The sequence below is a fragment of the Ailuropoda melanoleuca genome, chromosome 10 (assembly GCF_002007445.2).
Source record: "Ailuropoda melanoleuca isolate Jingjing chromosome 10, ASM200744v2, whole genome shotgun sequence".
In the NCBI taxonomy this organism is placed as follows: domain Eukaryota; kingdom Metazoa; phylum Chordata; class Mammalia; order Carnivora; family Ursidae; genus Ailuropoda; species Ailuropoda melanoleuca.
Window position 1 is genome coordinate 76,574,015 of NC_048227.1, and position 17,822 is coordinate 76,591,836.

Genomic DNA, 17,822 nt, shown 5'->3' on the forward strand with positions numbered 1-17,822 from the left:
CGATTGTGAAAGTTCCCACTGCCATCCTTGCCATCCCTAGAACTTTCAGAAATTATGATGTGCTGGGGCTGCTGCAAAAAATCCACATCTTGGGTAGTCCGTAACTGATCTGACGTACCTTCCTCACTACGCATTCCTGGCTTTTATCACATGTAATCTGTGTTTCTGAACAAGGATGGCCCAAGACCAAAATTTTTATATTGCTGTAGATAATCCCCTTATGAATAATTGAGTGCTGATGACAGCAGTGACTTGATAGTTTAGCAATCACTTTCTAATTCTACTTTATGGTTTCTTTGCCTACTTTGGAAGTGGGCATTGGTAAATTAAATTGGACATCCTCACTGTAAATAGGAAAGCTTGGAAAATACACAGTCATGAAATATTCATGAGGATTCAATTCCCTAGAAAGTTATAAGCAGTTCCCACTCCTGTGTATTATAGAATTGAAATCTCAATTATACAAAGCTAGCTAATATAAGACAGGAAAATGATGCCAGGTAATCACAGTTATAGTAATAACACAGAAAACATCACCATGGAATAAAAATTATGAGCCCTTGAAACAAATTTGTTTCCTGAATAGAAAATCAAAGTACAAAATAAAAGAGCACATCAATTGGAAAACTATATTATAATATTATGAATGCCAAAAAAGAAAAAAACTTCTATTAGTTCAAGTATGTTCTCTCTATGCTGACCCATTTAGGCCTACTTACTTTTTGAAATATCAAGGGTATTCGAGTTCCTGGTATTTTCCTCTGATCTTGTTCTAACAACACTGTCAATGGAATACAAAAAAGGCCAGAATCTGCAACAAAAAATAAAATTTCTTAACTTCCATCCATCTATAAAATATTAATGCAAAAATATTAAGGCATCAGATTTCTGATATTGTCATTCAAACAAACAACTATTTATTGAACACCGACTAAGTGAATGACACTGTCTAGCCATTAGGTACATACATCTGCATAGGAAAATCTTGACCCTGTCTTATAGAGCAACCTAGCAAGAAAGACAGCTAAGTAAATGATTGCAAATAATCACCAAAATAAATAGAAAAGTTATACTGTCATATAAGAGAAACAGTGCCATGGGAGTATGTGAAATATGCAAATAATTTACTAAAGGTAATCCAATTAAAAGTTTTGGCTAAAGCAAATACTACTCATCTCTTCCATGCTTAACTGACATTTAACATTCTACAATACAGCAAAACATAAATGTTTGCTTTTTGAGAAATCAGTCAACATTATGATCTTGTTCTACAAATGTTTTTCTTTAGAAAATATAGACACTTGGTAATCTTGGATTGAGATTTGTAGTTTCATATAATTGGGAATAACTCCAGAAGAACTGGAAGGTAATAATTTATAATTTTTCTAAATTAAAATCATATGCCTTCAGGTTTGGTGCAAGCATAGCTTCTGCTTAGCACCTCCCACCTCACCCCCAACACTGAATGAACAGTTAGCACAGAAGTGTAACACACATCATCAGGGGAGATATAAATCATTTGTGAACAAGGAAAGGGGGAATTATATTGTGGAATGAGGACACTGAAAACTGACACTCGATAGAGATGCCATTCAAGAGAATATCAGTAACCTAATAATTTGTAGCTTAAGAACTATGAAAAAAATGTAATCTTCAAAAATGTCAAGAGTCTAGTTTATAAGATGAATATATTAGATGAGCTACAAAAATATTTAAGAAACTGAAAGAAAATCTACTCTTTTAGTAGTTATACTCTTAATGAGAATGGCTTAATATTTCTCTCTCGGCTAGGAAGCAATTCTAAAACATAAAAAAGTCTTTCTAAGCCATTTTAAAAGTCCTGAGCACTGAGTCACAGCTATTTAAATTATATTTCTATTTTATATTTGGAAAAGGCTTTGTGACAAGCTTCTGAAAAAACATCTAAAGTCTTTCGTTATCCATAATGGCCTTGCGGAAAATCAGAAGCACCATTTAACTCAGAAATTCACCATCCCAAGCCTTAAGCTATAATACTCAGAGGAGCTGAGCACAGAATGAGGTCTTCTGAGGCCCAGCATGGAAGAGAGGACCTTGAGGGAAGGTATACGTCAGTCCCACAGAGAAATTGCCTCTAAAACTTAAATCAGGTGAATATGTCTTTATTAATGTTACCATAGCAACTCAATAATCCTCATTCTTGGTATCTCTTTAGGAGAGAACTTAAAAGTTAAGTAAGAGGTCAGAGATTTCTAAACAGTTAAACTTTGTTAAATTAATAGAGAATTATCTGGATTTCTAGACCAATAAAATCTTGGATAAAAACTGAGGAGATGTCTGTTCTCTATCATGTTATAAAATATAAAGTCTGTTTATGTAATGGGTAAAGCAAGTTGCTTACAAAAGAAAAACTACATATATACACAATGAGTACAATTTAGTGGTATTAGGTGCCACAATGGCATTATATTTCTTAATGGAGTGAAGAATGTTTTTGTGAAATAGTTACAGGTAGAATGTAAATGAGCAAAGGGACGGGCTACTAACTACCATATGTATTTCCCATCAAATAAATATGCAAAAGTAACTGACCAGGATCAACTACCTTAAAGTCATTTTCCAAGATCTGATTTTGGAAATAAAGAAGTTTATGCACCAAATGTATCTTTTACACATAGTTTTCAAAGGAGAGTGCATTTAAGATTCCTCAATTCAAAAAAAAATTCTTTAATTCAGAATTTCCTTCCAAGATAATTAAATATCTGATTATCTCTTTATTTTCTATAGTCTAGGAGAATAGTGCCTGTTTATCAAGTTACAAAATTTTTGAAGGCAATGTTTTAGAATCTGAATTTTAGATGTATTCAAGTGGTGGTTTATTTTGTAGGTGTTTCCCCCTCCCAGACAACTGCTAAGAAGCCAAGTTCATCTTTGCTTCTTTTGAAGTAAATCCAACTGTTTTTCATTCCAAAATTACCTTTTGTTTTGATTTTCACAGCTTTTTGTTGCTTCAATTCAATACCCCAAATATCATAGAGGGCAGTCAGCTCAATGAAGGCTAAATTGCAGACTTTCTTCATGTCCTGAGGTGCTAGGTCACCAATCCTGGTGGTGCCTGTTTTGTCTTTTGGCAATCTGAAATTCTAAAATAAGTACCATTAATAGAGTAAGGGTTTATAGGGTCTAACCCCATTTTTAGTGAAAGACGACAATACTGTAACTATAGACAGAGGCTGTACTCAGAGTAGTGACCATGAAAGCCATGGCAAAATTGCTCCAGTAAGAAAGAAGATCCGTCTTGTCCTGATGACACACTCAAAGCTGGGGGGAGTCAGTATGTGAAGTCCAACAGACAAGGTGACCAGACTAAGGACCAGGGGTACTAATCCCAGTGGCTAAGAGCACAACAGAGACAGTAAAACTGAAGGAGTCAAAGAGCTCTGGTTACTGACCCTCAACAACAAAGGAAGATTAGGAGTCAAGAGAAACCATGAAGAGGAAGAAGAGGAAGAGAAAGAGGAATAGTAGCCGTGAGTGTGTACTTAGAACATACAAGGTACCCTTTACCTACGCTACTGTCATGAACATTATATGTAGAATATGATGTGAAATATTGAATATTTACAATGTAACAGATATTATAATGTTGTCGTAAAACCCCAAATAAGGTAGGTACAGAAGGTCTGTATAGCATTGGGGCGACAGGGAGAGTGGAAGGGATAGTAATGGCATGGACTTTAAAAGCCAGAATGCCTACCAGTCATCTAGCTAATGACCAGCTACTAATAATCTGGCAATTGATAGACTACTCTTTCCGTAAAATGGCAGAAAGGGAGGGGGGAGGACAAGACAAGGAGGGGCACTCCCCCAGCACCTGTATACGGTTCCTATTATTATTATTTTTGCTGAATAGAGAGACTTAGAGAGACTACTATCACAGGCAGGTAAGTGGTATTTAGTTGTTTTCTGCCTTTCGCAAATATTATCCACTACCTATTCAGCCACTTTTAATTTTAAATATGTTAAATATAAGAAAACAAACCACAAAGTAAAAACATGAATTTCTCTAATACACTGAATACAAATTATAGTCCCATGGTATTTACTGATTATTAAACTGTGATCGTTCTCTACTGGTTTGATTAAAAAAGTTTATAAAGGTTCTCTCTTTGGGGTTTACCCTTGACTTCCTCATTTAATGGCCAAGGATGATCAACTGGTTCCCTTTTATTCCCTTTACTTTGCTCATTTTTTCACATAAGATTAACACTTCTGGTCTAAAATCTAGTGCAAAAAACATGTCTTAGAGCAGCAGTTCTCAAAGTCAGGTCCAGGGAACCAAGACAAGGTGACCTAACACCCTTTTTCAAGGAGCCTATGAGGTCAAAACTATTAATAATTAATCCTAAGATATTATTTGCCTTTTTCATTCCCATCCACTCATGATTGTACACTGGAGTTTTCCAAAGGTATAAGATAGGTGCTTTTGCAACAGATTGAATACAGATGTAGATGTGAGAATCCAACTGACTTCTCCTAAAGTGAGACACTGGAGTTGCTAAAATATAAAACCATGGCATGCTTCTTAATAATTTGTTTTGAAAATAGGACTATTTTTCATAAAAAAATGTTATTTATGCTAACTGTAATAATGTACTTAAAGTGGATTAATAATTTTTAAATTTCTCAATTTTTAATTTTGAATATGGTAAATATCCATAGGTATAACTGACATAAACAAAACCTCTACTCCCAGTCTTTGTTGTTCATTTATCATGAGTAATGATTCTTGAGCCTACATATTCAGGTTTCATAGTTCAAGAACACAGGCCAGTGACAAAATTCCATGGAACTCAATCCAATGAAATTCTTCACATTCCAAAATCACATATAGCAGTCTTGTTCATCTCCTCAAAATCTTTCATGAAATCCTAATTTCTGTAGAACTCTGAATATGCCTTCTTTCTTGAGCTACAACATACTTCCACAGAGCTGGAAGTCCAGGGAGACAACAGAGGCCCCAACACTAGTAAATCACAGATTCTTGGCCAGAAAGCTGCATATCTGGGGTTTCGTCAAAGTGCTGGAAGCCGTGGTAGATACCATCCTCAATACCAACATCCTTCCTGACTGGTGAAACAAAAGCTTTTTGAAGTCCTCCATGCTTTTTAAGAACCTAAAAGGGTTTTGAGACCAAACTGTTTAAGTATCATTGTTTGAGAGCATTTTCTAAAACCTACAACTTTTGGTAACTGAGCAGCTAAATCCTTTCCAACAAACTCAACTCTAAAAGAGAACCTCTTTACATTGTTCTTTACAGAAACCTCTTCTATAGAATCTGCTATAATTTCAAAAAGAGTCCACTACAGGAGAAAACAGGTCTTTCTTAACTTTTCGTAATACATTTTTTCCCCAATGAGAACATGAAATAAACAGCAATAGACATCATTAAACATGCAGTCTAAGTGAATTTCCAGCGTAATTGTTAATGGGCAGTGCATGCATGGGGTTCGAGAATGTGCAGCCAGACCGCAGATGGTCCACCCTGTCTCTATCACTTACTAGCTGTGTGACCTTTGGCAAATTACATCACCTCTTTGGCAAAATACATCACTCCATCTGTAAAATGGGAATAATGACAGAACCCACTCAGAAAGTGTTATCACTACCTTTCTTTCACAGAGCTTTTTCAAAAATTTCAAGATTTCATGCTTTTCTTCTTCTATTACTGTAAGGCAAGGAAAAATGATAAGGCTAATACTCTTATTTGATAAATGGTCTTTTATCCTATCCTGCCAAAGTCTCCATAGATAAGAATTACTACAGCACATTCTCGGTGGGGAATTGAGGCTTATTGAGAGACTAAATATGGCCACACAGCCAGTGACAAAATAAGGATGCAAATTCAGATCTTCTAGATCCTAAATTCAGCAATAACCATTCTGTTCTGCTCCATTTTCTCTGTCCACCACAGCACACAGGGAGGAATCTGGGTTGATCAGTACTGACAGAGGACTGTGAGCCCCTCAAGGAGAAGAGCCATTGTCTTAATCACTTCCCTATCCCTACTGGACCACAGGCCTGGAACACTGCAGGGGTTCTGTCCCAGGCTATTCAATGAATGAAGAAACACATCCTACAGGAAGAGAAGCACAGAATCAAGCTCAGGGAGGTACGGAGCCACTGGCTGGGTGCTTCTCCACTGTCCTGTGATTCGCACCGAGCCTCACGTTCAAAGTCACACATAACTTTTCACATTTTCTTCCAGGCCTGGCCCCAGAGTTCTGTTCATTGCATTGTTTTCCGAAGGGCTGAACCAATCCTATTTACCAACTTTTTTTTTTTTTTTTTAGTTCTAAATGTTTCATAACAATCAGTTGCTATTGATCTCATAAGCCAAACATATGTAATATAATTATTTAAAGCATTAGCCAAGGTAAATGTTTAGAGAAAACTGAAATATTATTAGTTCAAACATTTGATTTACCTAGCAATCTATGTTGTGAGCTGTATTTATTTATTTATTTAACATTGTGCTTTAATGAAAGGAGTTAGTTCTTTATCCCAATGTTTAATTCATAGCTGCAGCTTTAAATATTTATGAAGTTTCCTGTCATTTTTGTTTAGTTAATAGACTGGATGGTTCAGTTCCTTGGCTAAGAGAAGGCAATGCAATTTCAGCAAAAGAAAGGCTCTTTGCCTTTTGAAAAATGTGCTTCAAGAATGAAGTGAAATAAAATTTTTCAAAAATTATAAGGTTATCGGTTCCCACATGTTACCGTAAATTAATCAGGTAGCTCTCTCAGACCGCACCCCTCTTTTGCAGGCCTCACAATACAAAGGGCCCCTTAGGCACTTCAGTAATGATGGACTCTGATGGACTTGACTTTAATACATTAAGTCACTTCTAACCTCAACTTGGAAAGAGGAGAATCTACCCTCACCTGGTCAATTTCCACAGATGACTTTTTCTTTTTTCTGGTCTGCTAGGAAATGCATTTCTTAGCTAAGATTTTTCCACATGTAAAATGTGATTTTGTATTTTACAGTATTTCATTCATTGTCATTTCCAGAGGATGAATACTTTTCTAGACAAATGAACTTTTGAATTTAGTTTTTTTATATTTCTTGCATTTTTTTTTAAGGGAGAGCAAAGAGCTATAATTTAACCTTTTCTTGACAATTCAGGACCATAACCCTAAACACCAATTTTTGTATTGTGTACCAGTGTGTGTCTGCTTATAGATTTTCAGTGTCCTCAATCAATCCTGAAACAACACCTCTTGCACTGTCCTTCGGCTTCCTCCAGAGGTATTCTTTTCTCTAGCAAACTGCCAACTTGGGCCTCCATGCCTAGTTTTCAGCCTTTAGTATCCATGGAATTGTGTTACCAGACAACCAAAGTCATTATAGAACAAGAATTTACTTGAATTAAACATAATTCAATAAGAACCCAAAAGGCACTAAATAAAGACTTAAGAACTAAATATAGGCGTGCATCTAGGATAATAGGCTTTGCCAGTTATAATTTTAAAAACGATGATCTTAAAAATTTCTGCATAAGCCCTTAATGTTTTGTCTCCAAAGTAGGATGAAGGAGTAATACTAAATTTCTATTGTATATGGTGGACCCAACAAGCCAAAATCTTATTTATATAATATCTCAAGCTATCCTGAACAAGTTGTCAGCAGCACCAATACAGAGCCACTTAAACTCACACCTAAATTAAATGCATTTATACCTTCAGGGCACATTAAATGGAGTCAACATGGTCTTCCAGGAAGAACTCCAGCGCCAAAAGTTGAGTCACGGAAGCCAAGCCTTAGCATGCCACATGTAATCTAACCTGTTTCCTTCCATGAGAAATAGAAATCGAAATATCTACCTCACAGAGATCATCTGATAAATAATTACAGAGAATATTTTCTGAGATAAGTGGGTACACAAAACACAATAAGTAGTAGCTACATTTTCAAACTGAAGCCCGTTAAAAATTATGAAACCTGATCTCCACATTTAAGAGGAGAAATTTGAATCTGTTATGAGAGATCATAAAGAATTACCCAATGTTGTAAGAAGAAGGACATGAATAAAAAAATGAAGTCAACAGAGAACGATGTATTACATAAAGCTTACCACTTATTTACAGAAGCAGGGGAGCGTAGAGTAGAAACGGAATTTAAGGTTTATCTGCTTAGACCCCTGCCTCAGAGTGATGAATATAAATATTCATTCCATCAACCATGCTGAGGACTTGTGAAAAGCTTACACACCCATGCCTTCCAGAATACATACGGATAAATGGTTGCATAGCTGAACAGATGCGTATATGCATAAATAAATACAAGAATACACTGACAATAATATTCAAAAGCATGCCATCTTAATAGCTTATAGTATTGTTTTATATATTGTATCTAATGTAACTTCGCAACCAGGGAAGACTTAATAATACAGTTAGATACTAAACTAGACCCCCAAAGAATGGGCTAAGACTTCCTTGGTAAACAGGGAACAACAGAGGTAGAAATGGGAAGGTCATTTCAAGCTTGGGGCGCAACATGAATAAAGTCAAGAAGGGAGGTTAGCACAGATGTTAAGTAGAGAATGAAATAGAGAGGAAGTCTCAAGTCTCTGAAATAGATATGAACTTCTATTTTATTCCACTTTTGAATTAACAACTTAAAAGTCAACGTCTTCATTTTTTTTTTAATTAGATTCTACTGTCCTTCACTTAAAACCCCTTCCATCTGTTGACATATAGACTATCACCATCTTGAGAGTCTGGGAGTGTAGGTCATTTCATTAGGTAAAAAAACAGATTCTTAAAAATATACGGTAAAACCCGGAAACAACTTAGATGTGCCACATTAGAGAAACGGTTGAATGAATTATGATGCAGTTTCACAATGGAGTACGATGTATCTCTAAAAAAGAATGAGAATTATTTCTGTATATAACTATGGAGTGATCTCCAGAACATACTAAGTCAAAAAAAAAAAAAAAATTCTAGGTTGAGAAAAGTGTGTAGAGTGGGCTACCATTTATCTAAGAATGGAAGGACAAACCATAAAGTTAAAATGAAAAGGAGTTTACCCAGAAAGTAAATTTACCTGTGAGGAGAGGGAGAGAACAGAAGGATAGCTCAAAGATAGAAGCCAGATTTTTAATACATCTTGGTTTTCAATCTGACTTCTGGACCACGTAAATATTTTACATGCTTACAAACAAAATTAAATTTCAAAAAAGCAATCCCTAAAAATTGAAAATAAAATGAAACCATTAACCCAGTCAGGTATTCAGTTGGTAGCTTAACCATACGGACAATAACAGTCTAACGCACAGTAATTTTATTATTATAGTCCTTTGGGGATATATTTTAAGGCCACAACTGATGAAAAGAAAAACAAGTTTAAGCTGTTTTTTCTAGTAATCGTATTGTTGATAGCAGTGGTAGTAATGTTATTCTGAGAATGCTGGGCATTAACTGAGGATACAACAAACAAGTAATTATATGTGTTCTAATCATATCACCCGGGGTATCCTGAGAATGACTATTCTCGGCATGAAAGGAAGAAGATACAGGTGTACTTCTGGCCTCTGCCTCTGAAAAGGCTTTAAGGAATGACCAGCCCACAGAAAGAAACAGTCCAAGTGTCCTAATGATCATTACAGAAGTACACTTCTACTAAATGGAACCATGGTTTCTTGCAAAAACATAATTAGAACAGAAACTATAGCAGATAACCACATATATGATGGGAAATTGTGCCTAGGGTCACATCAGATATGTCTACATCTATGAGCTAAATTCTATTTTTATAAGAAAATTAAAATACAACACTAATTGATCACTAGTGAAAGACACTAAGGAATCAAAACAATGAACACAGGAAAATAAAAGCCATTTTGAGAAACTTTTTCTTAAAAGTAGTATTCAATAAATGAATAAAAGAAGAAATGAAAACATCATCTTGTCAACATTAATAAATGAATCAAGCATTAATTAGGAGCAGCTGCTAATTTCACAAAAAGAGAAAGACAATCAGCTGCTCTGTGTCTTTTGATACATGATCGCATATGAAGTAATATGGATTTTAAAAAAAACACTGAATCTGATAAAACTATAGTCAAACAATCTATAAGAAACGAAGAACATGAGGAATGAAAAGGGGAAATTCTCTACAACTTAATAACCAGGTTTCTTCAACAAATAAATTTTGAGGGACAAAGAGAGAGAATAGCGGATGGAGAGAGAGGAAGGGAGGGAGACAGTAAGTCTCAAAAGACATATCAACCAATTGCAATGCATCAACCTTATTTGGATCCGGATTCAAACAAACCTGAAAAAAAAATGAAATTTGTGATACAATTTGAAATTCAAACACTGACTAGTTATTGGAAATTAAGAATTGTTAACATTTTTTAGGTACAGTAAGGAGAATCTGGGGATGTTTTTAAAACCCCTCTTTTAGAACTACATACTGAAATATTTACAGATGAAAATATATAATTCAGAGCTGTGTTTCAAAATAACACAGAATGGGGTGCCTGGGTGGCTCAGTCATTAAGCATCTGCCTTGGGCTCAGGGCGTGATCCCAGAGTCCTGGGATCGAGCCCCACATCAGGCTGCCTGCTGGGAGTCTGCTTCTTCCTCTCCCACTCCCCCTGCCTGTGTTCCCTTTCTCGCTGGCTGTCTCCCTGTCAAATAAATAAATAAAATCTTAAAAACAAACAAAACACAACAACAACAACAACAAAAATAACACAGAATGGAGCACTGGTCAGGGGTATGGGAATTAGTCATGGGTTAATGAATGTTGGGTTGAGTGGCGAAGTACTGGAAAGTTCATGACACAATTCTTATTAGCTTTTACAGGGTGTGAATTTCTTCAAAATAAATACGTGACTTTTCTTAAATACGTAAGACACACTCAGTAGTAACAAGAACACTCAGTATATGGAGCTTGGTTTCTAAATACTATTTGCTACTAAGAGAAACCAGGGCTGCTTGAAGAAATGGATTCTTTTAAGTCAGAGAGAAAAGTACAAAGTGAGCCTGGACCATTTCATACGAGAAAGCAAACAAGTAAAAGAACGAGGACATGTTAAAATGACACAGGAACCAGCCTGAAGGGTTCCCGTGGGTCAAATTTAGCCAAATTTGAAAGAAAAATAATAATGATTTATAAAACACTGAAAAAAGGAAGCCCTCCATTCATAGTGATATTCAAAAACAAAAAGAGAAAAGGGAGGGCAAGAAAATTTTACAGAAAATTGCCAACCAATCATAATAGAATAAAAAAAATCAGAAAATCACCATTTCTCAAATGCTAGTTTAATTATTGTTTCAGGCAAGGATCACAAGTGTACGGTGATACTGGTGGGCAATGGCTGTTACTGACAAATAGGATATTCACCCAGAATCACAAATTACTATTAACTGCATGCAGGAAAAGGTATCTTCGTAACAGGGAGACCTGGTGAACATCTCCTTAACCAAAGGGTCAAACTTCCATCACCAGTAAAGGGACCATGTGACGCCATGCCCCTTTTCTGATGATGTAATCAGAGGCATCGACCTCATCTATGTGGGAGTTTCGCCATTGAATCCAGTCATGAGGAACAGTCAGATGCGATTTCAACTCTTCAAAAATATTAAAGACAAAGCAAGGGACGTGATCTAAATTCAAAGAAAGCAAAAAGATACGACATCAAATGCAACATCAGACCCCAGAATTCCAGAGGGGTGAAAAAGGTGGAAGCTGTAAATGACAATATTGTGATAATCGGGAACATTTTAATGTGACCATATGTTAAATATAATTATTGCTTTAGTGTTCAATTTCTTAAGTATTATAGCTGTGTTTGTATGTCTTTGTTAAGCTAAAAAAAAAAAAAAAAAGTTGGGAAGGGGGCACCACGCTGGCTCAGTGGGTAGCCCATGGGAGTCTTGATCACAGAGTCGTGAGTTCAAATCCCATGTTGGGCATAGGGCTTACTTAAAAAAAAAAAAAAAAAAGTGAGGGGTGCCTGGGTGGCTCGGTTGAGCATTCAACTTTTGGTTTCAGCTTAGGTCATGATCTCAGGGTTGGGAGATGGAGCCCCGCAGGCCGGCTCTGTGCTCAGCACACAGTCTGTTTGAGAGTCTCTCTCTCCCTCTCCCTTTGCCCCCTTCCCCACACTCTAAGAAATAAATCAATCTTTACAAAAAAAAAAAGTGAGTGCATAGCTGACAGCACAACATATAAACAGACAGATGTAGAAAGAGGAAAAGCAACGGTTGTAAAGTGTTAACTATTAAATGGGTCTACATGAATCCCGTAGGGGTGTTTGCTATACTCTTCTTCCAGCTTCTCTATGGATCTGAAATTTCCAAAATAAAAGCTGATGAAAAATATACTCTTCTATTTTAGTAAAATCTGAATAGTGTACTACATACAGCATCACCGTCTTTGCTCTCCTGGGCCTTCTCCTTGGAGCTCTCTTTCTGATTGGCAGCTTGCTCTGCAAACGATACCACCAGGTTGGTATCTGTTTCAGAAGCAGGGGCCTCCTCAGGAACCAGTGGAATCAGCTCTTTTTCACCAACAACTAGGCTAGATGCCTGGTCTGGGGAAAAAACACAAGGCTCAGTTAATATATTTTATTTCTTTTTTTACTTTTCCACTTCTTTACATCAACTACATAAAAACCTTTGGGGGGAAAACCTATTTACTATAGTCAATAATTAATGGGTATTTTAAAGGCAAAAAGTTTACTCCAAGAATTCTACCAATGGTGGATGAAGGGTATTGGTGGGAAGGTGGAGACTAGAATCCATAGTTCAATTGTGGAATCCTTCTGTGAGGTCACAGTTCTTAGACTGGGTCGAAGTCCAACATTGATAGATGATCTCAAACTCTGAATGAGAAGCCTCACAAAAATGTAGTAGACTTAATTGTTGTTTTATTTTACAATGGGAGATTAAAAGCAAAAGCAAAGCAAAAACAAACAAAAAAAAAAGTGGGGGGAGGGGAGTTGAAAGAGGTTAGTTTTACTCTCTCGGAACTAGTGATACACCATTTCATTTTCTCACAGTGAAATAGATTACTGGACTAGACCTCTTCCACACCCTGCATTTCCTTTCTGGAATGTTATCTACCTATCAGAGGAAGAATTCCGAAATAAGAGTGAGTGCCAAAAACTTGCCACAGTGGGAGTCAGGTCTGGAAGTACCTGGTACAGGAACCAATAGGTTCTGTAACCATTTATATCAAAGACTATTAAGGTTCTCACAACTATAAACCTAGCCAAATAAATTCTGGATATTTACATCAACACTTCAAGGGTATATAATAAGTTTAACATTTTTTTGTCTCTTGTTAATCTTCTAGGAAAGAATTAACATTGGAAAGCCTCTTTGCTGAAAACACTAGCTTTAAAGCTTTGGAGAAAACAGTTCTAATTGACACAATTTGGTAAGTTTTTGGTTTAAACACAACTCACATTAGAAAAACCTTGGAACCAATGACAAGATGACTGGTTTTGTTTTTTCTCATGGCAGACTTTTAATTCATGGTGAGCAGCTCTGAATTACAAAATAAACTTACATAGTGCATTTACACGCTTCTACACTAATGAAACAAGGTGACAGAGGGTAAAGCTAATTTAAAATTTTAATAAAGGCATGCCATGTATATACATGTGTTATTAACACTGCTGCCTTCAGAAAAATATGTTTCTAGTCATCTAAATTTAAAAAAATACATTTTTGTTTCACCCAATAGAAAATTAGGAATAAACATATCTAGCCTCATTACTTTTGTCTGATAAGCAGGGCGGGCTTCTGGGCACATGACCTGAGCGGTCACAGGCCTCTGTGTTCAGAAGGACCCCCCTCCTGTGTTGAACACTGCTGTTGCCACCTTGGAATCTGAGCAAGAAGTCGCACATTTTCGGTTTGCACTGGGCCCTGCAAACTACATCGGTGGCCGGGTAGCATCTCCCAGTTAAAATAGTAAGTAAACATTGACCGATGCCAATTCCAAAAATAAGAATAAATTTGAAGCTCCTCGACGGTAATTATCTGTTACCATCTATGGCACATTTATATATTATTTATGCAGCTATTCCAAGAGCCTGTGAGAATTTTTTTAATTAGAATAACTAGACTGCTTTACAATTAATTTTTATAAAGTATTAACTTAAATGTCAAAGCACAATTTTAGTTTTCCTTCCCCACTGGTTTCCACTGTTATGTGTGTTACTGTGAATATGTATGTTAGGTTTCCTAGGAAACCATTCTGAGAGGGGGAAAAAAATGATTAGCCATTTTCTTAAATTAGAAGCTACCTTTCCAGAAGCAGAGTGCTTATGGACAAGATTTTTAAGACTATTTTTTTTTTCCTCGACACTCCCCTATCACCACTCCTCCACACAAAAGGTCCTGTGTTGGTTGCTGGAGGGGAGGGAGGGTGGAGGGATGGGGTAACTGGGTGATGGACATTGAGGAGGGTATGTATGGTAATGAGCACTCAGTATTACATAAAACTGATGAACCACAGACCTGAACCCCTAAAAAAAAAAAAAGTCCTGTAATGATTACAAAGCTGAGTAGAGAAATTATAATTAAGTTACAATATATTTAAAATATACAGATTTCCTTCAAACTGTGGCAAAAACAAACAAACAAACAAACCTGGAGTATAACAGCTTAAGAGTTCAAATAGATCAAGTTAAGGTACATAGTAGGAAAAACAGTTTCAGGGGTGATTCAAGAAATGGATGAATTGGCTAATAAAGATATCTATGAATCAGTGATCTACTCTCACAGAGAAAAGTTAACAGAGAATTCTGACATAAGCCTTTTGACTCTTAAAGTCCTAAAGCATATATAGTATAATTTCTTTATTCTCCTTTGGTTTTGGGGTGAACAATAGCCCTGTGTTATAAATACTTTACACAACTCCTTAAAGTATCTCAACTGTTCAAAATATTCCAAAGTGCCTTTATTTTTAAAAAAGAATTATTCCTCCTCCAAAGAAATCAAGAGAAAATAAGTAAATATACATACTAACATGAAAGTTTTAAAAATTATTTAGGCATTACTAATGTTTGTAAGTGTATGTATAAAAACAATGGGCCATTCCATAGAGTTTTATAATTTGAAGAAAAGAATAATACTTAGATTAATTAATTTGAAATCTGACAACCCTTGTGACATTAAGACTTCTGTGATTTTTCATTTAGAATAAATATCTTTCACTGAACATATATAGAAACCCAAGTATAGGAAAACATTTAAAAGAGACGAGGTCACCCACACTTTCGGATTTCAAACAGAAAGAGCTCCACTTTTGAACTCCAGACCGTGTTTTTCTGTGCCCTTCGTTCTGAATCTTTCAGTGTTTACATGGCACTGGCGAATTCACTGACTATCAAAAGACTATGGCCTTGCCTACAACAGGTGCGGTGGTAAAAACTCAGTGACTCGGATGGTGTTACACATACTCTCTTATTATTCTGATTGGAGGCTCTATGCCCGCCTCATAGCCTTCCAGCAAAAGCAGATGTAAATCAGGCAAAGTTTGTCATGTTTTACCCGGCAGCTCCAAGCCAGCCTAGGAAGTACTCATATAATGAACTTGTCTTCCAGAATTTCTGTTTATATAGCCTACATCATCACCTCTGGCAAGGGAGGAAAGCATCAAGAAAGGACAATGTTTTCCTCAGTATTCATTAGCAATTGCCAGACACCCTTCCCCAAAGCATACGGACATTGGCACAAAAGGTTCATCTGTCTCTCTCAATGACCGAGCTCTCCAGCAGGCCAACACTGGCTCTTCTAGCTGGCTTGCCACTTCAGCGTTTGCCAGTCTGCAGACTTGGGGAAACACCCAGTAATTTCATTCTGATATAAAAATATACATACAACTAAAGAAACCTCCATGAAATAGCAAGTGCTTTTATTGATAGAAACATATAGACATGTCTGCGTCCATACGCACACATGCACACACTTATTTACTTATTTTTAAAGGCAGGGGTGCAGGAGAGAAGTTCTGAGAAAAGTATGGAAGGAACAAGAGAGATGCTAATGTTTCAAGACTCCAAGACGCCCCGTGTAATCTTGGACTAAGTCGATTGTGAAGAGAAGGTGGGATACACTTCCCGGTCCTCCGCAGTCGGCCTGAGACCGCCCCCCCTACCCAGTACAACACTATTACTGGCATGAGTGCTCCAGGTGCCGGCTCTGAAGATCATAAAACAACAGGACAAGTCCCTGAGCTGCAATCTGGCAGCCACAGACCACCACTGTTACAGTTTTTAAATAACACAGTACAGATTCAATTTTTAAGTTTCATTTGGAATATTTTTTTCCTTTTCACAAATAAGCAGAAAAGCTATAAATTCTTTCTTGATTAAGTGCTAATGAAGTCTTAATACTTATTTTCACCCATGCCATGAATTTCTATTCCATTTCTGAAATAACAGGCATAGAAGAGAAAAAGTATGAGAAGAATTATAATGAATTGCCCAAAAAACTATTTTTTAAGTCTTTATAAACTTTCTGAAAAGGAATCCATTTATGAATTAAGAACTTATGATTTCAGAATGAAGCTGCAAATTCCTTGGCTCCACTCACTAGCTCTATGGCCTTGGGAAAGGGACTTCACATCTCTAAACTTCTGTAGTCTCATCTGTAAAACGGGTTCAACACAGTACCTACTACGTAGAGTTCTTGAGTAAATTAGGTAAACATCTTCACAAGTACCTGGGCCATGGTAAAAGAGTTGGGAAAACTGTGCATAGAGATGTTAGAACAGAGATACAGAAACATTAAAAAAAAAAAAAAATCAAAGGCCCACTATATTCCCAGCCTTATGTAATTATCTACTTGGGCACTTTATATTAGCATTTTAATAAAATTTGCTTACTAGAATTGAAGGTGAATGTTTTAAAAGGTTGTATCTGTTTGTTATGCTAATAAACAGGAAAATACAAGAGAACAGGTTCAACATACCATCTTTTCCTTGATATTTGTTTTCATTTGTTCTGACTGACTGTGAGTCGTTGCCATCTGGAGCCTAAAGATAGAAAGTGGGCCATTGAGTCATCTCCAACTCACAACCAGAGAAATGGTATTGTAAATAATTCCATTACTAACAAGAAACACACTCAGAATTGTAACAACCACAGAAAAAAAAGTACTGTATTTATTATCAACAAGCAATCATCCAACAAATATCAGATTGCCCCCAACTTGTAAGACACAATACTAAGCCCTGTAGGGAAAATAAAAAACATTAAGAGTGTCCTTGCCATTGGGGTGCCTGAGTGGCTTAGTCAGTTAAGTGGCTGACTCTTGACTTCGGCTCAGGTCCTATCTCAGGGTCCTGGCATTGAGTCCCACATCAGGCTATCAGGCTCCACGCTCAGCGGGGAATCTGCTTAAGGATTCTCACTCTCCCTCTGCCCTTCTCCCCACACTCTAATAAATAAATCTTTTTCAAAAAGTATCTTTGCCATCGAGCACACCACTACTTAGTTGAGGGGTGAAGACAAACTTAAAAAAACTGATATCCAGTTACAGTAAACAAAATGTGGTCTATCCACACAATGAAATATTATTCAGCAATAAAAAGAACTTAAGTACTGATACAAGCTACAAGGTGGATGAACCTTGAAAACATTATACTAAGTAAAAGGAACCAGTCACAAGATAGGATTCCTTATCTATGAAAAGCCCAGAATAAGCAAGTCACAGAGATATACAAAGTACATTAGTGGTTGCTTAGGGGTGAGGAGGGGAATACAGGAATGACCACTAATGGGCTTTCTTTGGAGAATAATGAAAAT

At 36.5% G+C, this 17,822-nt stretch overlaps 1 protein-coding gene and 1 long non-coding RNA gene across 7 annotated transcripts in view; one reads left to right on the forward strand and one right to left on the reverse strand.

Annotated features, from left to right (window-relative positions):
• ARHGAP18 (Rho GTPase activating protein 18) overlaps positions 1–17,822 on the reverse strand; it is a 190,924-nt gene that overhangs the window by 34,041 nt on the left and 139,061 nt on the right. For 5 of the 6 annotated variants that reach the window (XM_034669129.1, XM_034669124.1, XM_034669126.1 and 2 more), the window contains 5 exons: positions 16,987–17,050; positions 12,424–12,593; positions 10,297–10,323; positions 2,957–3,122; positions 720–811 (listed from right to left, as the gene is read on the reverse strand). In XM_034669129.1, the coding sequence (XP_034525020.1) occupies positions 720–811; positions 2,957–3,122; positions 10,297–10,323; positions 12,424–12,593; positions 16,987–17,050 (519 nt within the window). The remainder of the gene's footprint in view (positions 1–719; positions 812–2,956; positions 3,123–10,296; positions 10,324–12,423; positions 12,594–16,986; positions 17,051–17,822) is intronic. The other variant, XM_034669125.1, reaches the window with a different exon arrangement.
• Positions 13,106–16,058, forward strand: LOC109490686. Its single transcript, XR_002144052.2, has 3 exons — positions 13,106–13,153; positions 13,358–13,441; positions 16,003–16,058. It is a non-coding gene; the product is annotated as an uncharacterized LOC109490686 (long non-coding RNA).